Below are 25,274 nucleotides of genomic sequence, written 5' to 3' on the forward strand. Positions count from 1 at the left end.
AACTGTTCAGGGAGGGTTGCCACCTGTACCAGAGGAGTGGCCAACACATAGCAAGCCTCCCAGAACGGCTACTTTTTGCAACTGCTGATATGTGGCAACACAACTTTATGCTTGCATCCACGCAGCAGCAGTTTGTATCCCCATAAACGAAGGTAACTTTGCATTCTTTTTTTCCTACTAACCAGGCAAATAACTGTTCCAAGTGTTACACCAAACCACATAAACTCCAAAATGCAATTTTTGGGCAAAATTATAGCAAGAAATACAGCAGTAAGCGCAAAATCTTTTTTCAAACATTTTAGGCAAAATATGCATGCTCCTGGAGCATGGAAAATCATTGAAGAATTGCTTACTTAATGCAAGTCAATACAAAATATTTTTATTCAAAAGTAAGCATTTAGGGCTTCTGTTTATAAAATGCCTGTTTCATGCAAAATACCTGTTCCATGCTGCACTCCCAACTCAAAGATTCACAGTGGGAAAATTCTTGCTTGCTGTGTGATGTCAGTTCCTTCTTTATTAAACCATGGTGGCATAATTGCAGTGGAACATTCACATGCATTGTTGTTTTGGTTGTACAGAAAATGTGTTTACAGCCTCCCATATATGTGTGAATACTGAATGCTAGTCAAATGCTCACAAAACATTGGTAATGAACCCAAATTGTCTGCAATGGCTGATATTTTGCTGCTCAGAGCTTGGTATCTGGCTTAATTTTCAACTGTGGCTGCCACGTCACAAGGAGGGCTGGGTGCGAGAATGCACATGGACTGAAGTTATGATGCACCTTAAACAATCCTAAAATGATTCAAACTACTGTGGAGCACTCTCTGCTTCCTTTACAAGCTTTGATACATAAAGACCCCATTGGAATTTATTATCGGTGGAAAAAAAAAGCCCTTTAGCTGGCCGTTTAGGAAAATAAGCCAGTGTTCTGCTTGACTGTATATATTGACACACATATAGATTGTTTGTTTTCTGTGACCATTTTTCGCAAGCCGATCTCTGTTACAATGCGATTGCTCAGCGCAAGATGTGTCTTTCTGTATCAGAAGTTTCTCTAATGCTATCGCTGGTTCTATCTGTTGTTTGTTGTCACCAAACCTTGTGTAATCAGATTGTATGTGTGACAGAAATTGTTAGCACTTTCCGTATGGTACACGGGCACCAGCAATTACTCTTGAACTTTTGGCGAGTTATGTATAAAGGTAGGCACATTTGACCCGCAGGTCAGATTTTGTAATCAACGAATGTCTGCACCGCTATCATTGTGCTTAGTGTTACTTGTTTTGCTGGGCACAGGTTCATCCAATATATAGTTAGTATTGTGACTAGACTTGTGCCACTGTGGGGAGGGGGAGCATGAGTTCTTCACAGTCACTACAATGTGACTATATGCTGCAGTGTATGTTATTTATGCTGCAAATTCCGTTGTTTCACTGGGAGATGTAATACCTAACACAACAAATTTTTTTTTTAAATTGCAGTTTGGCGTCACTGATGGTGATGGAAACCTGAGCCTGTGGCAAGTCAGCATGACATCCACAAATGCCAAGCCCTTTTTTGTAAGCGTCTTGATTTGCTGTCTCTTGTAAATCCGACCACTCTACCTACATTAGTAGTTTCTCTCGCAGTATTAGTTTGAAGGCACCTCAGGAAAAAAAATGGTCAGTTTAAATGAGCCATTATTTCCACGAAAAAAAATTATAATAAATAAAGAATAAATAAAGCATGAAGAGGGGATGGATAGACGAGAGAGACAACATGAGTGTTTGTTTCATCCATTCATTTCATCCCTGTCCTGCTTCTGCTATTATTTTACTACAGATTACCAGCTCAGCCAGATGGCCATTCCTCTAGACCTTGAGTGCATTTATGCACGTTATGTAAACACCTAAAATTTCATGTTCTAAATGAGGTCTCTGCATTATGCATATTTTCTTTATTGATTTATTTACAAGTACCTTACAGGCCTTCGAGAAGGCATTATGTAAGGAGGGAAGTACATTAACGTATGCGTAAGGAATTAGGAAGCAAAAAAAGAAAAAACTAACATCAGTACAATGAAACCACATTCTTCAGCCACTGCTGCGTACACAAGACCAAAGTGTGACAACTGAAGAAGCAATCTTTTATCACTTGTTCATTATGGTGAAGTCTGTAGTGCTGCATTGGCATAGTCTTTAATTAGACCTGCTACAACTTTTATTCAGTTACCACGACTGGTAATCACTCAGCAGCATGCATTCTGCGATGTGCATGATGTCAGGATTGGGGGCTCAATCCCATCGTCCGTGGTCCTTTGCCAAGATTGGAGTACGGCATGAATTCGAATGTAGCTGGCCCATGCCGTCGTCCAACTTATTTACGCTGAGATCGTTGATGAAGTGAAGAACTGTTTCTCATCGAGAACGAGGAAAAGGGTTTATTTACAGAAACTAAATCAGTCTAACATGACTGCTTGAGAAAAAGAGTATTAGTCCAACAGGACTGCATGAGAGAAGTGACTCAGTCTAACATGACTGCTCAAGAGAAGTGTCCTCAGCATTCGCACAACCACAGTTTTTATCCACTCGATCCGCCGGTCATACGACGCGGCGACTGTTCGTTTACTCATCACCAACTCGCCGCTGCACTGCAGATCAGTTTACGTACACAAAGGCAACCGCGCTCTGTACACAGAGGCAACCGCGCGGGGTGCCGTTCCGGGAACTATCGGAGCCGATCGAGGGTCGCTCGTTCTTCGCCACTCCGAAGCGTGAGAAGCACAAGAATACGTAGTTCCCGCGGCAGCTTGTCCATGCGTGTCAAATCAGCTCCGCGTTGGGGAACTCCGGAATCATTGTTCACGCACCGAACTAGTTCCGTCACAATGTCGAAGGGGCTGGAGGAAGGCGGCGGATTCCAGCGCAAAGGCCGCTTCTTCGAACGCCTCCCAGCTGCAGCGACGGAGAGGGAGAGGTGTGCGTCGTGTCGCCCTGTCGTAACTGTGTGGCAATCTTGTTTCGCAGCTCGCCATTCTTGACAGCGCCTCCATGGCCCGGAAAGTCTCGACTGTCTAACGCTGACAACGGCTAGGCAGGAAGAGAACGGCTGCTGGTCAGGGGGGGGATTGATGTCTTGGCTCGCAGCGACCACTTGTGCATTGATGTCACCGCCCCAAAACATCCAACAAGGACAGGCAACTGCAAAATGAACCCCACAACACGGCTCTGCGCCGAGATGATGTGCATTGGCTCTCACTTTAGACTCGCTAGGCTTAAAAAAAAACAACAACATAAGTGCAGAAACAAAAAAAATGCTACATTTCACTATGCCAATTTCTGAAGCAAATTCCTGCTGACAAATTCAGCAATTAATGGAGGGAATTCTGCTGAATGAGAGGGGATTTTCTTCGCCTAAAGAAAAGCTAACACTAGTAACCCCAAAATTTAGGCGGGACCCTCAAACGCAGAATTCAAATTAGCCTGCTCAAACCATCCGCATTGCTATGCAACTTTCCCTTCTTATATCTAACGGAGAAGTTGTACTCTTGGAGAGTGAGGCTCCATCGGAGCAAGCGGCCGTTTTTGTGTGACATTTGATTGAGCCACGTCAGAGGACAGTGGTCGGTCTCGAAGATGAACTTCGCTCCGTACAAGTAACACGACAACTTCTGGGCGGCCCAAACCAAACAAGCGCATTCCTTCTCTGAAGCGCTGTAGGCTTCCTCCCTTACATTTAGTTTACGGCTGGCGTAGAGGATAGGATGCTCCTCGTTATCGTCGCCGACCTGACTAAGTACCACGCCCATACCTCTGTCGCTTGCGTCGCATTGAACTATGAATTCCTTTGTGTAATCTGGCGCGCGAAGCACAGGGCGAGAAACCAATAGCGTTTTCAAACTTTGGAAAGCGTTCTCTTTGTCCTTATCCCAGTGTACGTTACTCGGTGCTCCCTTTCGGAGGGCGTCTGTTAATGAACTTGCCAATTGCGAGTAACTCGGAATGTACCGTTGATAGTACCCCACAAGTCCCAAAAATGAACGAAGGTCCGTTTTCGTGCTCGGCTGAGAAAATTCTCCAATCGTAGCTATCTTCAGCTCAGCCGGCCGTCTCATGTCCTGACCGACAACATGGCCCAGATAAGTAACCTGCGAACAACCAAACCTACACTTTTCCGCTTTCATCGTTAAGCCGGCTTCAAACGTACGAAGCCTCGCATTCTTGTCGTAATAGACTTTGGCGTTCTTTTGAGCTATTGCCATGTTCTTTCCGACTAGTTCTTGGGTTGCGCTTAGCCGTTCCAGTAAATTTAGCACGTATTCAACCACTGTTGGACTCTCCCCTCTTTCCTCCCACATCTCTCTTAACATTCTCAGTGGAGACCGGAGTGTCCTCCAATACACTAGTTCTGCTGGTGAGAACCCTGTCGCCTCATGTGGAACCGTTCGCAAAGCAAACAAAGTTGCCGGCAGACAGTTCTCCCAGTCCTCCTTGTGCTCGTAACAGAGCGCACGCAAAACTTGCTTAAGCCCCGAATGCCACCTCTCTACACTGTTTGACTGAGGGTGATAGACAGAACTGTGTATTAACTTTACCCCGCACTTTTGCAAGAATGTGGAAGTCAGTGCGCTCGTGAATACTGACCCTTGATCTGCCTGAATTTCGGCTGGAAACCCAACTCGTGCAAACACTGTCAAAAGCGCGTCTACTGCTTCGGTGGACCTGAGCTCTTTCAAAGGGATTGCTTCTGGAAACTTGGTAGCCGGACACAGCATGGTAAACAAGTACCTGTAGCCTGATTTTGTTTTTGGAAGAGGCCCCACCGTGTCTATTACAAGTCGTCTCAAAGGCTCTGTTATTAAGGGCACTACCTTCAGTGGAGCTTTCCAAGTCTCTCCTGGTTTACCAGAACGCTGGCAGGCGTCGCATGATCTTACAAAGTTTTCTACATCTTTGAAACAGCCAGGCCAGTAGTATTCCATAAGCAATCTTTCCTTTGATTTGTTTATGCCTAGGTGGCCGGACCACCCATTTCCATGACAAAGACTCAAAAGGTCCTCCCTATACTTAGTAGGTATGACTAACTGATCTAAAATCCTACCCTTTCGATCTCTGTAATGCCGATACAACAATCCTCCTCTCTCATGTATCGTTACGTTGCGCCTAGCAATGCCTTCTTTAGCTGTGTCACGTAATCTAGCTAAGCTCTCATCATTCTTTTGCTCAGCTGCCAGTGACTCTCTATCCACGCGTAAGAGTTGATCAAAGTTCTTTGAGGCCGGTGATAATAACGACCCTGTCTCGCTTGTGAGCGCGTCTGCTTGCTCTTCCTGCAGGCTAGAACTCTGACACTCTAGTGCTACGCTCTCATTGAGCTGGTCAACTGGCAGGCTCTCCTCAACTGTTCTTTTGTCCCTCGGGCCTAGCTCGGATTCGGGTATTGAAGTTATTCCCTTTTCTGCTTCCGCTGGAGGAGCTTGAGCATTTTCAGCCGAAAGCGCCGCGATCTTACGAGCTTGGCCTCGGGTCAATGCCTGTACTATGCCCTCTCCCAGTTTGAGCCCTCTGTCACGCAGTAACTGATTCGAACGATTCGAAAAGATGTAGGGATACTGCCGTGACAAAAATTTGGAAACTGCAGCCTCAGTCTCTAGCTCCCCGAATGGTCCACTGATTTTGACTTTGGCCATGGGCAGACACACGCTGTGTTCTTCTACAACCTGTTTTATCCACGCTACTTCTCCGGTGAAGTCATCTACCATCACGTAAGACGGATGGACAATGTCCAGCGTGGCGGCACTGTCTCTTAGCACTCGGCATGGTTTTCCATTAACTTGCAGGTCGTGGAGATATGGACTTAAAAGTTCCATATTCTCATCTTTTTCCTCCACGTAGGAAAAAACTACGCTAGACTTCTCGCAGTTTACAGCTATATGTCCCAGTTTGTGGCATTTGTAACAGCGAATTGGTCTAACAGATTCGAATTTTCTTTTCTGTTCTTTTTGTGCGGTTTCTCCGTTAAGTTTCTCCTCGCTCTTTTCTGCGGGCTTTTCCGCCAGGTCTACAGGCTCGGATCGTCTAGTTTGCGCACCCTTTTTGAACGGAAATGGTTTCCGCGGTCCATTTCGACCGTCCCAGTTTCCCTCCTCGGCGTTCAACTTTCTACGGGTTGCGTACTCTTCGGCTAATTCAGCCGCCCTTTCCACAGTGTTTACATTACCTCTGTCTTGCACCCACAGTTTCACAGCTTGGGGGGATGGTTTTGTAAAACTGCTCTAGACACATGCATTCAATGATCATGTCTCTGCTGTCGTACGCTTCCGCGCTTTTAAGCCACTCGACTAGGTTGGCCTTTAAGCTATATGCAAACTCCGGATAGCCCTCGCTATCTTTCTTGCCTGTGCTCCTAAACCTTTGCCGAAAAGCTTCGGCTGAAAGGCGGTATTTCTTCAGGAGACTAGCCTTAACTTTTGCATAATCATATGCATCCTGCACACTCAGTCTGGCGATTACTTCCGCCGCTTCACACGGCAACATAGACAGCAACCGCTGTGGCCATGTACTCGGGCCGAAGTTCATCTTTTCGCAAGTCCTTTCAAAATTGCTTAGGAACAAGCCTATGTCGGTCCCGACCTCAAATGGCTTTAATAGCCTGTCCACGCGGTATGATTCTGCCTCACTTGATCGTCCCAGAGCGCCTTCACTTCCTTGAGACAACTCCAAACGTTTGCTTTCAAGTTCAAGTTGCATTTTTCTTAACTCGCGATCTTTATCGCGTTCCTCCCTTTCTTTATCGCGTTCCTCCCTTTCTTTTCTCTCTCGTTCTTCTCTCTTTTTCAGAAGTTCAAACCCCAGTTCAACTTCTTCCTCACTGGCCTGTTCGGAAATGATATGCAATAATTCTGATTTTAGCATTTCCTTACGTACATCTAGGCCCAGTTCCTCACCAACAATCAACAACTCGTCTCTCAGCAGTGTCCTTAATTCCATGACTGCTGCTTTACTGCCTTGATTCTGCTCTCTAAATCTAGCTAGGAAAACACAACCTAGCTAACACACAACAATCTAGCTTCCCTACTGTTCTAAACAGAACAACCACAAAATGAAGCCTAGAGAGTCAAAGCAAAAACCAAGCACTCACCGCAGATACAGCACCATGTCGCAAAGTCCATCTCACCGCTGTCAGCCAGTTGTCAGGATTGGGGGCTCAATCCCATCGTCCGTGGTCCTTTGCCAAGATTGGAGTACGGCATGAATTCGAAGGTAGCTGGCCCATGCCGTCGTCCAACTTATTTACGCTGAGATCGTTGATGAAGTGAAGAACTGTTTCTCATCGAGAACGAGGAAAAGGGTTTATTTACAGAAACTAAATCAGTCTAACATGACTGCTTGAGAAAAAGAGTATTAGTCCAACAGGACTGCATGAGAGAAGTGACTCAGTCTAACATGACTGCTCAAGAGAAGTGTCCTCAGCATTCGCACAACCACAGTTTTTATCCACTCGATCCGCCGGTCATACGACGCGGCGACTGTTCGTTTACTCATCACCAACTCGCCGCTGCACTGCAGATCAGTTTACGTACACAAAGGCAACCGCGCTCTGTACACAGAGGCAACCGCGCGGGGTGCCGTTCCGGGAACTATCGGAGCCGATCGAGGGTCGCTCGTTCTTCGCCACTCCGAAGCGTGAGAAGCACAAGAATACGTAGTTCCCGCGGCAGCTTGTCCATGCGTGTCAAATCAGCTCCGCGTTGGGGAACTCCGGAATCATTGTTCACGCACCGAACTAGTTCCGTCACAATGTCGAAGGGGCTGGAGGAAGGCGGCGGATTCCAGCGCAAAGGCCGCTTCTTCGAACGCCTCCCAGCTGCAGCGACGGAGAGGGAGAGGTGCGCGTCGTGTCGCCCTGTCGTAACTGTGTGGCAATCTTGTTTCGCAGCTCGCCATTCTTGACAATGAAGGCTTTGCCACTATGCACCATACAGCATATTAAGGGTATGTGTACGGAACTTGTGCTTCAGATTCAAGTGTTCAGTGTCGTTTTGAAAACCTCAGGTATGTCATGAAACTGATTCTGTGTCCCTTTTCTCTTGCACCTTTGATTTGTTCACCTGTGTTCAGTAAATATTCCAGGGCTTTCTCGTCTAAGTAAGGCACACTCCATTATGTACAAAACAGCATTGATCAGTAACCTTCAACAAAAAGCATGCAGTATGAAGGGTTTGTGTCACATTACTGAGTGTGGTCATGTCGCTCTGGTGTCATTACATTTGACACAGAGAGAGTGAAAAGCAAGTACTAGTTAAGCAGGTGAAGAAGAATATTTTTATTTCTTAAAATAAAAAGGAAAGAAAACCCTAGCTAAAGCCATACTGAAGCAATAAAAAATGTTCGTTTACATGGACAAATAGGGCAGTATCCAATGTCTCTCAACAGTGCAAAGGATAGTAAGACATTCTTTGAGTTACCTGGAAAACCTTTAGTTGGGTGCATTAGAGGATTCATAAAATGGTAACTGCTGCAAAATGTCGAGTTGCTAGCAGTACAATCTCAAAAATACGCAAGACAGATGGCCTATCAAATCAGCTGTACCGTGACCAAAGAGTGACAGTGCGGTGAGGGCAAATATAGCCATAACCTACAAATGGTCCCTTATGTTCTCTCTCCTTGCGAAGCAAGTGTGGAAAAATTTTGTCACCAGTTTACCAAGTCTAAAGTTTGCAGATGCAGCGCAGCATGAATGCTTTTCAACAACTTGTGAATTCAACGTGCCTTTCCTGCTGCCTTTTCTTGCAGAGTGCGTCGTGCCACACAAAGCAAGCCAGTGACTTTGCCTTTGTGAGCTCAACTAGTCTGATTGCCACAGCGGGCCACTCTACAGAAAACCGCAATGTCTGCTTGTGGGACACACTGCTTCCCCAACGCAAGGCCCTGGTTGCTTGTAAGTGTTCTCCTCCCAACTGCCTGTAGTTAGGACGAGGCGGGTATTGTAGACTTAGGTTGCGGTCGTCTAATTGGCTAAGATTTCTGTGATGCTAATGCATTAATAATGATTGCCATGTCAAGGATGACTTGTAGCTAGATGAAGATGGTGTGTTGGGCTGTTTAGTGCTGCCATCTAGAATTTACAGGTGTTGCTTTGGGAGCATTGAAGCTGATTTAACTTGTGAGGGAGCAGTACATTCTTTTAGAGCTTCTCATTATTACTGCATACTTCTGCAGCATCAACAATGCCTTTGCGTTAATTTTCTAGGTTTAGTCTTCAGTTATTCAGGTTATGAAGAACCCTACATGCCTTGTTTGTTTTTACTTTTCCCAGAGTAATTAACATTTGAATGTGATTTTCACTATGCACATACTATCTTAAAACGTAATTTAAAAATTATAAAATCCAGCTTGTCCAATTCGGAGTTTCTTTCATTTTCATTTACAGAGCCAACTTACATTAAGGTTTGTATTTTGAAACCTCCAGCAACAGCAATATTTTTCTATTTCAGCCTTTTCTTGTCATGAGCATGGCAGTTCTGCAGTGGTGTTCGCACCACAAAACCAGCTCCTAATTTCAGCTGGCAAGAAAGGAGACGTCTGTATCCTTTTTGTCTCATTTTCATCTGGAGGTGTCTTTATGGTCTTTTTCAACCTTTGAATAATTTTGAACATGGTGCTTATTCTTTACAACATTTTTTCAAAGTATTCTTCAAAACAGTAATTCAAAATAGTGTTCCATTATGTTGTATTGTCCATTCTTTATTTTTAAAAACTTAGTGGGCTATGACATTCTGCCACTGAGTTTATGACATTCTGCCACTGAGTTTGAGGTTGCTAGTTTAGTTCCCAGTTGTCTTCCACAAGGTGCAGCATACGTACAAAAATGCTCACGTACTTATTCGCAGATTTAGGTGCACATTAAATAAATGACCAAGTGTTCAAACTTAATCCCGAACCCTCCACTAATGTTTCTAATAGTTTGCTGAACAGCTTTGAGCAATAAATATTTAAATATCTATGTAACCTTAATTGCCATAATGCAATGCAAGAGTAAAAGCCTCATGTTGGCATGCTCACAATTTTTAATTAAGTGCATCATGCCGATTTGAATGTTGTCCAAAGCACAGCTACATACAGCAGTGACAACCACGGGATTGTAGAAACAGATATGGTGAGCTGTCCTTGCACTATAATTTCTAATTGCCTGATAATGGCGCAATCTAATGATGTTGGGCCCTCTCACTACTATCAGTTATGTGCCTCATTTCACACTGTGCATGGGCGCAAGTATATAGCATAATCTGGTGCATCGCTGTTTATAAGCTTCAATTTGATGATAACCCCTTGACTTGGTCACCAACAGTCATATTTGACATGCGGCAACGGCAGCTGCGCCACAAGTTTCAGGCACATGAAACAGCCATCAAGTGCCTTGCCATGGATCCTCGGGAAGAATACTATATCACTGGGTCAGCTGATGGGGACATAAAGGTATAGTTGTTTTGTCATATGTTATTGTTGTATAGCATGCGTCACTGTGCACCAGGCGTAAGCTGCTTGAAATGCATTTCATTTAAGCACTCCGCATGGTCACACAGCTCTGTGCCCTGATGATAAATGAACTGAAGAGCTCTCTGGAAAGTCTGATGCAAGGCACTCAGGAATGAGATAGCGTTTTTAGTGCAAAATTTTGCTTCCTTGGAATGCTTGTGGCAATAAAGATAGGTGATTGTGGTTGACTGCTGAAATAACTGTAAGTATCTTGTGCATTAGATTTCAATTCATCAGTCTTAATTGAAAACCTTCATTCAGCATCAAATGTGTTTGAAAGTCTAAAGAATGGTTCACATATTTTAAACAATTCACTTATCCAATCTGTGCTAGTGACTTGCTACAATTCATCAATGTGTTACAACTTATATGTCTGCTGTATATATTTAGCATTCAGCTAAATTAAACTATGTAACCAAGAAGGGTCAGTGTAAGCGAAATGTATAAGAGAGCTAAGACAATGATTAGGGGAGTCCTGGAACAGCTAGCCTATGTGCTCTCTGATGCGAAGAGCCTGGTGAGTTAGAGGTCAAGCCAGCCTGGCACCCAAGCTGTCTTTACGTTTGTCTTATTTGTGTCCATTTTGTCTACCATCGCAATGAAAACGAGATACAGATAGTGTGGTTGGGGGTGGAATTCAGGCCAAGGTCCTTGCAGTCTTCTCTCTGTGGCCACTGCGATTCACTGTGCAAGATTACCAATTCTGAAGCGGGATTGTATCTACCTAGTAATATTTTCTACATTGTTTGTTGGAGCTCTATACCTGGATGTTATGAATAAGGTTTCATTCTGTTCACATTCAGATATCAAATGCACTATCTTTAATTCCTGCCTAGTCACATCGCCATGTGGCATGCCTTTGCCATATACTGTTTTTCTAAAGCTTTATTATCCTGCATATCAGGTACAACTATAATGTTCAAAAACAAGATCTGTAGTTATGTAGCCTGTTTCCAGAATGAACATATTTAGTTAACTGCACATTTTCAAGAAAACAGGCAAGTTTGACTCCACCGAAAAAATATGGTGTAAGTTCTCCTGGAACAGTATATCTACTGGAAAAAAACTTCTTTGTGTGGAAATGAAAACGAAAAAAAGTATGCTGAATTTTGGGAAAAACTGAAGATCTTTAACCCTGTATATGTTTCATAGTGTAGAATGTAATAGTTAAGTTCGAATTTACAAAAGAAAAATAATAAGTACAAGGCTTCCTGTAGTAAAAAATTACTGAATAATTATTAAGAGGGGCAAGCCCATGAGGATTGAAACAATGCTGCTACAGCAAAACAATGACGAGTGAGTAGAATACATAGTGCTCGCATACTAAAATGGCACTTCAGATAAAAATTAGTCCTGATCACGTGTGATACATTACATCTGTGCTGGATGTACATTATGCTTAGCCACTATGGCAGTCATCTTGAGTAGCGTCACAGCAATAAAGCAGTATACACTAGCAGAGTGAAGATCGGGTGTTAAGTGCAGCTTTCCAGGGACCCTAAAACAATTTTGTACAAACGTACCAAGTCATTAGGGTAGGTCCGTCTGATCATTAAGTGATGTATTTAAGTGCTATGCGTAAAGCGTGCAATTCATTATGAGGTTTCAAAAATGTGCATCGCTACCGATGCACATTCGAGTTTTCAGCCATGCCCTCACAATTGACATAGTTGGCTCAATTGACGTCATTCGGGCAAGTTATGCAGTTGGCTACCCAGGTCGCGTCATCCATAATTTTTCCAACTTTACGGCAAACAAATGGTTTGTAATAGTTGAAATGTTGGTAAATTTGTTTCTATAGAAAAAGAAAAGTAACAGAAAGAGAATACACAGCAACAATTTATCACTACACTACAGTAAAGGTTAAGGATATGAGTGCCTTCTCTAATACATAGTAACACAATATATCTTGTTCAACATTTGTTTTGGTGCTCAAGCATAATATCCATTTCAGCATTCGTGTGGCATAATACCACTAACAGCTTCTATGAGAGCAAAACTAGGTATGCCGCTTGGCAAGCACAGCTAAGCTTGCAATACCACCAGTAGCTATTTGCATTTGAATATTAAGCTATCATGGCAAAGAAACTCTGTGAAGGTGAGACAGCAAAAGGACACAGATATGTAGTCCTGTTAACAGTCTTTTGTCCAGTCTTTATCTTGCTTGTCAAGAACTACCTTATGTGTGCTCTGTGCTGCAGAATATTGAGCTTCGACTGGCCATGTCATGTATGAAAACCAGTACAACTGTTGCTGGTTCTACTTCTGTACAAGGAGTTAGTTTACAATCAAAATGTATCCAATGCACTGGCTGCATCACGTAATGACCATTGATGCAATGCGTGCAACAGTCAGATTCTGGGGCAACGGCACAAGCGTAAGCACTCATTTCCAACGATGACTGGCAAGCCAAGCAGTAGTGTTTATATACTGTTCGTATTTGATTTCTTCTTCATAATAAATCTATTTGCTGCCTTTTTTGTTGCATTGATCTTCAATGTTGGACAGACTTTTGGTAGGTGAGAATGTGGCATACATTTAATTGAGCTTCACTTTTATGCTTGCAGGTCTGGGGTTTGCCAGTTCATGTGCTGCTGTATGCCTTCCCCAGCGAGCACTCTCGGAGTACACTGTTCCGGAACATTGGCATGGGTGTGACACACCTGCTGACCGATGCCAAGGGCCGGTTGTACTCGTGTGGCGCAGACGGTTCCATGAAAATGCGCCAGCTTCCCGACCGTGATGCTGTGGTAGCCAGCTTCATCTAGCACAGGATCCCACCGTTTCATGTTGCTTCTTTGTCCCTGCACCTTTCAACGTCCAACCTTTTGCTGCATGCAGAGTGACAGGAGCGCAAGTCGTGTGGCTTTGCGACTGTTACAACTGGTATCGCTGGAAATAGTCAATTGCTACAATTACGTATCCAGGTTTTACCACCCCCTGGTCTTGTGTATCCTTGCGAGCCCTTTTAGTTTTTGCAGCAATGGAGCAACGGGAACCAGTGATTTGCCGAGGGCTAGTTTCCTACAAGAAGCCATTTCGGGCACTCTTTGTGAACTCGTGTTCCTTCTTTTGTTTTTCTGTGCCCTTATAAATATGCATACCCATGTTGTTGAATGTGCAGTGTAGCTGTGATAAATTTTCCCCACTTCCCTTTTAAGTCACATTTGCCACGTGGTCTTATTCCGAGTGACATTCCTCTCAACGTGTAAAACCAGGGCACAGCTTCAATGGGGGAGATGAAGCGAGTCTTGGAGATACGTTTGTTTTATGCAAATTATGCACTGGCTGTTGATTGCTTGGTTAGCCATTGTGCGTGGTAGGAGCGTGGAAGCTGTTCAATTGCTAGTCTAAATCAGCGGTTGTGGTTTCTCTCCCCTACTGCAGACAAAGCTGAAATGTTTAAATCAAATACGCGCAGTCATTAGTGTAGAGAGCTAAAGCATGTTTGTATATATGTATTTATGACATAAATTTTTGCTTATGCCACTTTGTTCTACTTAGCCTTATTTTTTAGAAGCGACTATAGAGGTGGTGATGATGGAATGTGCAACTCGTGTCTGAAATAAAAAGTTACAGTGGGCATGTGTTTCGTACTTCCATTAACAAAATTTCACAACATGCATACAGTGAGGGTTTTTCTTTACTGTTATTTTACACCAGCTCACCAGAGTCTGTGGGAAAATAAACATCAGAGCAATAGTTCTACGACTTCAACAGTGAAATTATGACCACTTTGTCCATAAATCCCAAGCACAGAACTATGAAGACGAGAGCAACAGCACAGATGTTGACACTTGTGGAGGTCGACGCACAGTGAAGCACAACACTTAGACTGAAGTTTCCAGAGCAGCATCTCTGCTGTTATCATCTTCCGCAGCTGCAAGAGTAGATGGTCGGCAGCTAGCTAGTGGCTCAGTCACTGGCCTCCCATTGTTGCCTGGAAGGATTGCGTCCGGCAAAGGAAGAGTCGTTGAAGACAAGAAGTTGACATTTGGAGACGCGCTACTCTTGTGTGGCTGCGTCGCATCCTTGCACCGAGGTGTGGTCTTTTCCCGAGAGGGTAGGCTACAGTAATGGCGAGGTGTGAAAAACCACTTCTTTCCAGATGAAAGGTGTGCGGCGCCATTCTTACCTTGACTTCAGTTGCTCTAGGATGCCCATGAATGCAAAGTAGTGTTCGTGTGTGAACTCCTGTAACGGTTATAAAGAACAAATTTGGCAAGTTAAAGATTGTGTTGGAAGGCAGCCTTATCAAATTTTAACACATTCCTACTGTCCCCATCATGAAACGCAAGAGCCTGAAAGGAAATTTTTTTGCAGGTGAATGTAAGCACCACTCTTGGTCTAGTTAACAGTTGTCAACATCTAAGCTAATGCAACTGTTCACCTCAAACAACAATACCATTCTGAAAAGATAGTAATAGCTTCAGATATACTGGAATAGAATGAGAGTCAACTGCATCAGTGAAGATGAGCTTGTACACTTCGGTAGGTAAAATGTGCTCAAAAGCTTAATTTTACATTTGCTAGTGTATGAGACTAATGAAAGCGGATTACCTACTTTATGCTGCCAGTGTTGGAAAATGCAACAAATGTAACCTCAGTTTGCAACTGATCATAGGAAATAGCTCCCACCTTTGGACTGTGTCGAGCATGTTCATACAAGTCCAGAAACTTGTGTATGATGCGAGGATCACAGTTTGCAAATGGTCCCCCATGAACTTGGCGCAGAAGGAAAACTCGAACATCTTGGCCTGGTTTTCGGACCCGTGTCTTGTCGATTCCTCCAAGATGCTCCTCTGGTGTCAAAACATTGCAGACAGTTCTCTCTCTCAATGTATTGGCATAACACTGACGTATGTGGAGGAAGCCTCGTTACATAATCGACTGCAATGCGCACAATTTATTTACCTAGTTCCGAAAGCTTGTCCACAACACCCATGCGAAGCAAATGCTGGGGTTGCACTGCAATTGAAAGTGCATAGGTGCGACTTATGCGAAGATCACACGCATGAAGCAAGTAGTTGACAATTAACACGCGTCGAAGTGGTTACCTTGGGACAGGTCGCTGTCAGATGAAAGGCACTCGTTTGGCTTGAGAAGTGTAGGCTCGTATGCTATGTCTTTTATAATTAGCAGCCGCCTATCAACTTCATCTTTCAGCGACTGCAAAACGACGTCGTCACTGTGAGACTACAATAAACGAGGACCTATGAAATGCACGTAATGTGCGCATGCTTAACGTGATACACTTGCCTTAGATACACCATGGCCAATTGGCACGTGAGGGCTGTGCTTTGACTTGAGGGTGAATCGCATTATCTGCCTCTTGGCGAATATAAACAGGAGGAGGAATGTCTGAAGGGGGGGAAAAATCGCCAAATCATGCGCGTACACATTTCAACGGATCACGCATCACTTACCAGGACACCTAATGCAATACATATAATTATAGCAACTCCAGAGAGCCGATCAGCCATTTTCGCATTTCACTGAGCATGCTCGCATGATCGAAGAGGTGCGGCGTGCGGGTTCACTCGCGAGAGTTTGTACAGGTGTTCTGTGAGTTTGTTTGCAATCAGTAGAATAAGGAATCAGCTTTACGCACAACACCAGTTCTGCGTGGAGTACGGACTACGGAGAGCCAAGATTGCTGCTGATCTCGATACCGTTTGACTGACGAGTCCAACGAAATGCAATACATTACCACACGACATTAAGTAGCTTTGCTTTTTGGCTTAGAATTTCTGAGCACTGTCACTTCGTTCACTGCATAAAGTCAATTCAGTTCACTTCTTGACTGTACAAACGTTTCGGTTTCGAGTTTCGCAGAAGGTTTGCAGTCCCTGCGTAGGTCCGATTGGTTCCGCTTGTATTTTGCCAGCGGCTTGTGACACGTGATCGCATTGCTTTTTGTTGTCTGATACCGCCCCAAAATGGCAGACAGCGACTCGGAGAGGACTCCGAACGACGAGAAAATAATAACGCCAGTGCAGCTAGGACCGCGGGTAGTGACCATTTGCAAAACCGAAACGGGATTTGGCTTCAATGTGCGCGGTCAAGTCAGTGAAGGTGGTCCTTTGAAGAGTATCAACGGCGAACTTTACGCGCCCCTGCAGCATGTCAGCGCTGTGCTTGAAGGCGGTGCTGCCGAGGAGGCTGGCATTCGACGCGGCGACAGGATCTTGGAAGTGTACGCATCGTATTGTGCTGTTTTGTTGGTGTCTACCGTTCTCGCTGAGCTGAAATTAAGCTCCGTTCACTTTGTGTCTCGCGCGCCAGTGGTTGACGTCCGTGGATGACAAAACGAAGCTCAACTTCGGTTTCGGTAGAGTTTAGTTAGGCTTAATATTTTTCCGTGTTTTCTGTGCCACTGCTGTTTTTCGCCTGTTTGCGTGCGGACTGATCCGTAAAAAGGTGCTTGCCTAGACCAAAAACCTAACTTCCTGTGGTCATTTAGGTATAAACACTGTATCAGCGAATCTCTCACCACTGTGAGAGCGATCGACTTGACAAGTTGTAGCAGCTGACGCAAAAGAGACGATGCCGTGAAGCGTTATTTTCACGTGAATGGCATTATGAGCAAGACGATAAGATGCCGTTCTTGGCACAAAGTGAGAGTTAAGCGCGAGCATAGGGGGGATGTCGGAGGCGTACTTTAGTTGCGAGCCTATCAAGAAGCAGCTTTCTCGAGTCATGTCCTTGTCATTCTAATCCACTTGCGGAGCACTGATCTGTTTTGCATTGTCTTCTAGCAATGGGGTTAACGTAGAAGGAGCAACACACAAGCAGGTCGTGGACCTCATCAAGTCTGGCGGAGACAAGCTTACTCTAACAGTCATATCAGTCACAGCTCAGGTATGTCAAAGCGCGTATGTGACGTAGTTGCGCACAGCAGCTACGATTTGGAACACAAGTCGCGCTCTAAAGTGCCCCCTTTGCTTGCTAAGAGCCGGGCATAATGTAGAGGCTGCTTTCTCCCATTGCCAGGAAGCCGAGCGCCTTGAACCCAGCGATGACTCTTCAGGAGTGTCATACATTGACTACAGTGAAAAGCGCTCCTTACCAATCTCAATCCCGGACTACAACTGGCTCGACAGGTCTAATGACAAATTCGTGGTGAGTGTACATCGCGCACTCATTCTTGACTGTTGCGTAAGATGGGTATATATCATGTATTTAAAAAAAAAACTGCTTGTATATGTACACGGAAGCGGGATACAGGGCAGATTTGCACTCAGTTCGGGCTTGTGCCTCGGTGCGTATCTTTTGATGTTTGACGTAATAGTTCTGTGGAAGCGTGCAAAGTGGAGAGAAGTAATTAAGGGAAAATTAGACACCCACCCAATCGTAGCAATTGCTACAAAGGAAACCAATAGGGGTTCCTCGGAAAGTTGAAGAAAAATTCCTGTACCGGATCGAACCTGGGACCACCGCCTTTCCGGGGCAGCCGCTCTACCATCTGAGCTAACCAGGCGGCCAGCAGATGGCAGGGCGAAGTCGAATTTGTCAACAACTCGAAGCAAAGGCAAGTGTTTGACACAATAGTTCTGTGGAAGCGCTCAAGGTGGAAAAAAGTAATTAAGGGAAACTGAGACATATGATTGGGTGAATGTCTCATTTTTTTCTTAATTACTTCTCCCCACCTTGCGAGCTTCCACAGAACTATTACGTCACTCTTGCCTTTGCGTCGAGTTGACAAATTCGACTTTGCCCTGCCAGCTTCCTGGTTAGCTCAGATGGTAGAGCTGCTGCCCCGGAAAGGCAGAGGTCCCGGGTTAGAGTCCCGGACCAGCACAAATTTTTCTTCAACTGTGAGGCTTTTCTTTCGAGGAACCCGTATGGGTTTCCTTTGTAGCAAATGCTACGATTAGGTGGATGTCCCATTTTCCCTTAATTATCCTTTGATGTGTAAACTTGCTGCTATTTATTGCTATCAAATGACCACTAGGTGCAGTAAAATCGCCTGTTCTAGCAATTTTGACGTAAGAACCTCTGGGTTTAGTGAACAAAGTGTCCGTTATTACTCATTTTTGTCTCGGCACTTATGCCTGCAACAGACAAGGGAATTGTCTGCTGCTGACATTGTGACAGGTTTGGTGAAACCCACACCTGTAACACTACTGAACAGCAGCGTGTGCATGTGGATTCAATTTGGAATTCTATGATGAACACAGCACACATTTTGTTTCGTCTTTGCTTGCTGTGATTTGCCAGGCAGTTGTGCAGTCCCTTGAAAAGCATGAAGCACTGTTCAGAGCAATTTTTTTTTTCACAGAAATGTCATTTAAAATTAAATAATAACACAGCTGTGCAGGACAGAGCTCATGGTGCCAATTGTACAGTATTCTTCACAACTGCATCATCATTCCTTTTCTTTGTGTGTGCTTCATTACAGCACAAGAAAAAAAAGTACACCAACTGAGTGGAACACCTTTCATAATTTTGCTGAGCAAGACATTGCCATCAGTTAGCAATACAATTCATATAATGTAAAATGTGTGTGTTTGCTGCACAAAACGTTAATGAATTATGTCACTGCATTTACACATGACCTAACAAGAGTTTGGGGCTGTGCAATAAGCAGTGAAATGCAAAATGATAGGTGTTACCTGATGGTGTGGAATGATGGCAATATGGATGAGAGATCAAATGCAGTTAGATGATATGTTGATTGAGACGAAGAAAAAAAAGTGAACAAGCATAAAATGCTTAGTCAGGTAACTGGTTGTCTATTCAAGTAACAGAATGGTTGGTGAGGAAAGGGTAACACGGTCATGGGCTTCAGATAATTGGCTGCAATGACGATGTTAGAAAATTTTCACATAGCAGGGGTGAATGGATCTTCATGAAAGGCCTTTGCCTCTCAGTGAACCAAAATTGGCTGATATAATGAAATGAATTTAGAGCCTCGATGCATTATATGAATGCCTGAGTGCAGCTGTTGCAAACGAGTATCGCTATTTCATGTCTCGGTGTATGTTAAAGGGGCACTAAAGACAAATACAAAGTCGACATGGACTGTTTAAGTACCGTTCCAGAAACCTCGCAACGCTTGTTTCGCAGCAAGAAAATACTTGGTTTGCGAGAAAATTACACTTGAAAGGTCCCAATGCCCCTTTCGAAATTCAGATTTCCCGCCACCCAATTGGGGGAGTGGTGACGTTGCATAAGCCATCACCACCCTTTGCTGCTGTCATTGAGTAAAAACCCCGCCCGACAGGCGGCGCTACAGAGCCAACACAGAGTGGTGGATTCTCCGCTGCAGCTGCTTTTTGGTCAAGTGACGTAGACCGTTTGGGCATCCCGCGACATCACATGGAAGTTGAATTCTCTGCTACTTACAATTTGTGCGAGTTTTGTGAGCCAGCAAAACCAGCACAGCACTACGCAATAACAAAACTAGTGAAACGTGAACGCATGGGCAGCGCGGTATCGAGTGAAAATGAAGCCTTGCGACGGCTCACGTCATCGTCAAGGGTAATTTCAATGATTTGTTTTTTTTTTAAGAATGAAATAGAATTGAACGAGTAGCATTTTTTTTTTGTCTTATAATGCAACACAAGGATGTTTTTTGCAACGAATGATTCAGTACTAGCGACAGAATTTAACTGAAGAGTGCTTTCGTTATTGGGCAAGTGCTTGAGTTTGAGTGTCCTGGGGGAGTCTCTAGCCATGTCCTGCGTTTGCCTCAATTTCTTGATTATTAAGGCTCTGTTAGGGACAATATTGACGTCTTAGAGATTCCCAACTATTCTGCCACTTTAGCTTGACTTAATATTTGCCTTTAGTGTGCCTCTAATGCCTGTGTTTGTACCAATGTGTGTTCGTACCTCTACCATGCTGCATGAAAGTAATTCAAGGCATCTTTCATCTTCATTTTTGTTCACTGAAGAAGAGCTGAATGCATTGAAAAACTACAGGTCGTTATTACTCAGGCCACCAAACACTCCATATTCGGAATCATTCGATCCATCGTTAAAGTGAGCTTTTCTCCAATAAAGCTGAAGCAAGCTGCAGCTGCCGACAGCAACATACTTAACGACCCCATTTGCCAATACACTTTGTTACTTTCTCCTCCATAATCAACTCCCTCCTGCTTTTGCTATCCCATGTAATCTGAAATGCAGGGTTTGATAATATCCCATTTGGTCTAGAAAGTGCCGCGATGAAAAAAAGAGAATGCCTACCAAGGACTAAAAAAGTGTTTAGCAGAAAAATTAAAAAGCATTTGGGCTCCCACACGGGAGCCTTGTTCGCAATCTCAGCACTGAGATTGTGAACAAGGCAGGAGTGCGAGAGCTGAAACGTCTTTTAAATTTATCATGAAATGTTGTTTACTCCTTGGTTGGCATTCTCTTTTCATCACACCATGTAATCGGTGCTGTTATCTTCCAGTAGTACAGCAAAACACTGGACAAAATCAGTTCATCCATAGCATTGCAAGAATTTGAAAAGTATCATTGACAAGCTCAGCTTGTCCTTAGCTGTTATTACCAAGAACATGCAAACAGACCCAGCTTGTCCACAGCCCAGGAGGGTTAGACTGCCACGCTATTAACTTATGGGTAATAAGCCTCCTTTTCTTGCTGAATTTGTTGATTTGTAGACGTTTTAAATTTGTTATGTAAACACAGCTAAATTGCACTAGAATATTCTGTTTGCAATACGCTATGTAAAATGCATCACTCGGGAAGCTTTTTCTTGCCAGAAATGTATTCAGTTTCATGATACTGCATATGTATGGGGAAATAGGGTCGTAAAGATGGAATATTTTTAATTTTAAGAATTTTCAGGTAGGAGAGAGAAGGGTGTCTGACAGTGAGTCTTGTACAGGGATTTCTAGCACTGAAAAGGCAGTGGATGCTCGCTTACTGACCAGTTTTCTGTGGTGTGGCTACACTTTGTGCAGTGTTGTTAATGTTAGGCTGGTGAAACTGGTCATTGTGGCACATTTTTGTAGTTAGATGTAAAAAATATTTACAAGTCTTCACTATCAGATAATGATAAATAGCTGGGTAAAGGAACAAGAGTTCAGGATCGCCAGTTGGCCTCTAGAGTTTGTGAAGGTGTATTTTTATCTAGGTCAATTAATCACAGGGAACCCTGATTATGAGAAAGAAATTAACAGAATAAAAATGGGTTGGATAACGTATGGCAGACATTTCCAGCTCCTGACTGGAAGCTTACCATTATCATTGAAAAGGAAGGTGTACAATCAGTGCATTTTACCAGTGCTGACATATGGGGCAGAGACTTGGAGACTGACAAAGAAGCTTGAGAACAAGTTAAGGACTGTGCAAAGAGTGATGGAACGAAGATTGCTAGACATAATATTAAGAGACAGAAAGAGAGCGGTTTGGATCAGAGAGCTAACGGGTATAAACGATATTGCAATTTACATCAAGAGAAAAAGATGGAGCTGGGTAGGTCATGTAATGCGCAGGTTAGGTAGCCGTTGGACCATTAGAGTTACAGAATGGGGGTATCAAGCGAAGGGAAACGCAATCGAGGACGACAAAAGACTAGGTGGAGCGATGAAATTAGGAAATTCGTTGGCGCTAGTTGAAATCTGTTGGTGCAGGACAGGGGTAATTGAAGATCGTAGGGAAAGCCCTTCGTCCTGCAGTGGACATAAAGCAAACTGATGATGATGATGATGGCTAACAGTTCATCTTTTTCGAGCAAGAGTTTATTAGGGTTCAATTCTACTTTTGTCGTGGACAGCTCTTGTAATTATCTATCACTTATTAGTAAACATATAATTATCTATATATTCGTGATATATCATTGTGTGTGTGCCATATAATCAAGTATTTTTTTAAGAAAATGAAGTTGTGGTAAAGTTGCCAGTTTAATCTTGTTGACTGTACAATGCACATGTCTTGTGTGAACTGCTGGTGGTTCTGCGAGTTTGTTGCTAATTTTCTGCAAGAAGTTGTGTTCGCTGGTGTCGTGATACAAACTGCTTTGTAGGTGTACAACATTTACATGGCTGGAAGGCACCTGTGTTCACGGCGCTACCGAGAGTTCTCAGTTCTTCACATGAACCTCAAGAAGGAGTTTCCAGACTTTGCCTTCCCCAAGCTCCCAGGCAAATGGCCATTTTCACTGTCAGATCAGCAGCTGGATTCACGAAGGAGAGGCCTTGAACAGTACCTGGAAAAAGGTGTGGCTTAGTCAGCATCCAGTGTGTCATGTGACATCAGTGTGTTGCATGTTGTATTGTGCAGCTGCATAATGTTCATATTGTCAGAAGACGCTGCTCCTTTCTATCCTTAAGGGGACGCTAAACCAAAACAGTAAGTCAGTTCTGATGGACATGTTTCTTCACAACCCTATTTACAGTGATTTTGGGGTAAGAGTTTGATTACTGGTAGAGAAAATGAAGGCTAAACTTCCATTACTTTTAATTTCAAGTTGAAACTCCAGCACAGGATTGTTATTGTGAAGTTGTGGATTTCAAACCATATTCTTGTATTTGGGCCATTGTGGTGTAGTAAATGTTCTTTAAATGCTCCGTGTTCAGTCTTTGGCTCCTTTAGAATACAGTGATGTCAGTAGTAATTATTGACAAAAATTTCACTGGCCTCGTGGAGACGCCATTGAAATTCATGACATCACAGCGAACTGGTGTGGAAACGTCAAGGCCGTGGCGTCGCCCATCTTTTGTTTTTGCATATTTCTGGCTTATCAAGCCTCCTTTCAAATGTAAGAGTGGCTTTTTTTTTTTTTGGTATGGCAGAAGCGCAGTCTACTAATGCAGATCATCTTATTTTTTGCTTTAGTGGGCATTTAAGGGACACTCATGTAGCATGCATTAGGTGCACGTTAAGGAACCCCAGATGGTCAAAATTAATCTGGAGTCCCCCGCTACATCATGCCTCATAATCATATTGTGGTTTTTGCATATAAAACCCCAGAATTAATATTTTTTAAAATTTCCTAGCTGAATTTTTGTGACCAGGCATTCCTTGATGTCTGCTTTAACAGCGTTTAAGGGGAGATGCTTCTCAAGTAACTCTTCATCGCATGAATCAGGCAGGAGTCACACTGAAGTGTAGTGTCAACTGTAGTTTCAGAGGCAGCGCTGTCCTACATTTGTTGATGCTTAGGCCATTTGTGAACATGAGGTTTACCGTCTTTGTTAAAATGTTACAGTGGTGTTGATAAAGTAAGCTAAACTATTGATAGGGTGTTAGTATTCTATCATTCCTTTGTGTGTGAGAGTAGTCATTTTGACTGCATCTGTAAATTTGTGTTAATAAAGCAGGTTTTATTTTTCCGTCTAGTTTGTGCAGTTCGAGTCATCGCTGAGAGTGACACTATGCAGGATTTTCTCACAGACATGGATGACGAACATGTGAGTGTTGGCGGCTGCTTCTTTTTCACTTTTCAGATTGCTTGTGTCACTGCCATTTAACATATCTCATTTTCAAAGCGATTAGCATTCTTAGGATACCTCATGCATTTTTCGTTATATATGAAGCTAACCTCCTTCATGCCAGCATTTGTTACTGCCCCTAGTCTAGGGCATAGAGCAGCTAGCTAGCTGCTGTGCTGAGGCAACTGGCTTTGAAACAAACTGTCAGACATCTTTTAATGTGATTAGCATTTTTTGGGAACTTCACCTACTTTGTGGTATGTATGTTTGTCTTTGTCTAACCTTCATGCCAAGTTGGGTCACTGGATATGGGTCACTGGGTGTGTGGGATTGGCTATGTGTGGTTCTTCTATAAAAGAAAATCCTGAAAAAATGATTTCGTGCTGGGCAGAGTCGAACCGGCATCAGATACTTTTAGACAAGTGATGCACGGACTTCACAGTGGAGCCACTATATGTCATAGCGTGACCAGAGGGAAGTGCAAGAGTGGAGCCCAGCTGTAGTACACACCACATATGTGACATGTTTTAGCGGTGGCAATACGGTGTGTCATTACATTACTTCACTGATAATTGCATTATTGTTGACTGACTTCCTGAGATCATTTCTGCCGGAATATTTTGTTGTCGCTGAACGCTGATGGTGAATATCGACATTAGTGCAAATAGCATTAATGCAACGCTGCAACGCACCACATTGCCACTGCGAAAACACGCCATGTACAATGAGGTGTATGCAGCCAGGCTTCTCTCTCGTGCTTCCCTCTGGGCACGCAGCACCATCACTCGGCGCTGCTGCGAAATCCATGCGTGGCACATGAGTGAAGATTATATACAGACTATTCTCTGAATATATATGTTGCTGGTTCTATTTCGCCCATCATCAAAGAAATTTCTTTTTAATATTATTTTTTTTTGTGAGTGTGTGTGTCATGGAAGAGCAGCATATACCCAGTGGCACATAACCAGTGAAAACACTTAGTCTGTAGGACATCCGAATCATGTGTTTCGGAAACAAATAGGACATCCGCCGGACGCCCAGTTTTGGATATCTTACCATGGATGTCCTAAGGTTATCCCACATAGACCTTTTTCGGCATACACATGAGTATTTGTCCTCCAAGAGGCTTTGTTCCTGCACTTCCTCGTAACAGAGTTATGTTTTCTCACATGTTCAAATTACAATCTGAACCTATCATGTCTGCAGCTCCTGTGTATGTTGTACTTTACGATTATTCTGGTGAAATTTACTTTGGAAGCTTCAGTACAGTAAAACCTCGTTATACCGTACCCACTTAAACAGTAGTTTCGTTTTAAAAGCAGTAAAGTAAGATTCCCGACTCAGCGGCCATGGAACACAATGTG

At 43.6% G+C, this 25,274-nt stretch overlaps 3 protein-coding genes across 10 annotated transcripts in view; 2 read left to right on the forward strand and 1 right to left on the reverse strand.

The window, feature by feature from the left end:
* Rbcn-3A (rabconnectin-3 alpha) overlaps nt 1-14,106 on the forward strand; it is a 175,434-nt gene extending 161,328 nt beyond the window's left edge. For all 8 annotated transcript variants that reach the window (XM_065444293.1, XM_065444229.1, XM_065444420.2 and 5 more), the window contains 5 exons: nt 1,488-1,565; nt 8,781-8,925; nt 9,482-9,571; nt 10,336-10,463; nt 13,091-14,106. In XM_065444293.1, the coding sequence (XP_065300365.1) occupies nt 1,488-1,565; nt 8,781-8,925; nt 9,482-9,571; nt 10,336-10,463; nt 13,091-13,291 (642 nt within the window). In that variant the 3' untranslated portion in view covers nt 13,292-14,106. The remainder of the gene's footprint in view (nt 1-1,487; nt 1,566-8,780; nt 8,926-9,481; nt 9,572-10,335; nt 10,464-13,090) is intronic.
* A 42-nt stretch (nt 14,107-14,148) lies between these two features.
* LOC135912862 (protein C1orf43 homolog) lies at nt 14,149-16,186 on the reverse strand. The gene is made up of 7 exons (XM_065445467.1): nt 15,950-16,186; nt 15,783-15,884; nt 15,581-15,692; nt 15,438-15,491; nt 15,162-15,325; nt 14,659-14,717; nt 14,149-14,591 (listed from the first exon to the last, which is right to left on the reverse strand). The coding sequence occupies exons 1-7, from the start codon at nt 16,004-16,006 to the stop codon at nt 14,354-14,356; spliced, it is 786 nt and encodes a 261-aa protein (XP_065301539.1). The 5' UTR covers nt 16,007-16,186; the 3' UTR covers nt 14,149-14,353.
* Nucleotides 16,187-16,325: 139 nt separating this feature from the next.
* Snx27 (sorting nexin 27) overlaps nt 16,326-25,274 on the forward strand; it is a 30,700-nt gene continuing 21,751 nt past the window's right edge. Inside the window, exons 1-5 of the mRNA XM_065445196.1 lie at nt 16,326-16,719; nt 17,282-17,384; nt 17,517-17,645; nt 22,503-22,695; nt 23,819-23,889. Of these exons, the coding sequence (XP_065301268.1) occupies nt 16,463-16,719; nt 17,282-17,384; nt 17,517-17,645; nt 22,503-22,695; nt 23,819-23,889 (753 nt within the window). The 5' untranslated portion in view covers nt 16,326-16,462. The remainder of the gene's footprint in view (nt 16,720-17,281; nt 17,385-17,516; nt 17,646-22,502; nt 22,696-23,818; nt 23,890-25,274) is intronic.

The sequence above is a fragment of the Dermacentor albipictus genome, chromosome 1, assembly GCF_038994185.2.
Source record: "Dermacentor albipictus isolate Rhodes 1998 colony chromosome 1, USDA_Dalb.pri_finalv2, whole genome shotgun sequence".
In the NCBI taxonomy this organism is placed as follows: Eukaryota; Metazoa; Arthropoda; class Arachnida; order Ixodida; family Ixodidae; genus Dermacentor; species Dermacentor albipictus.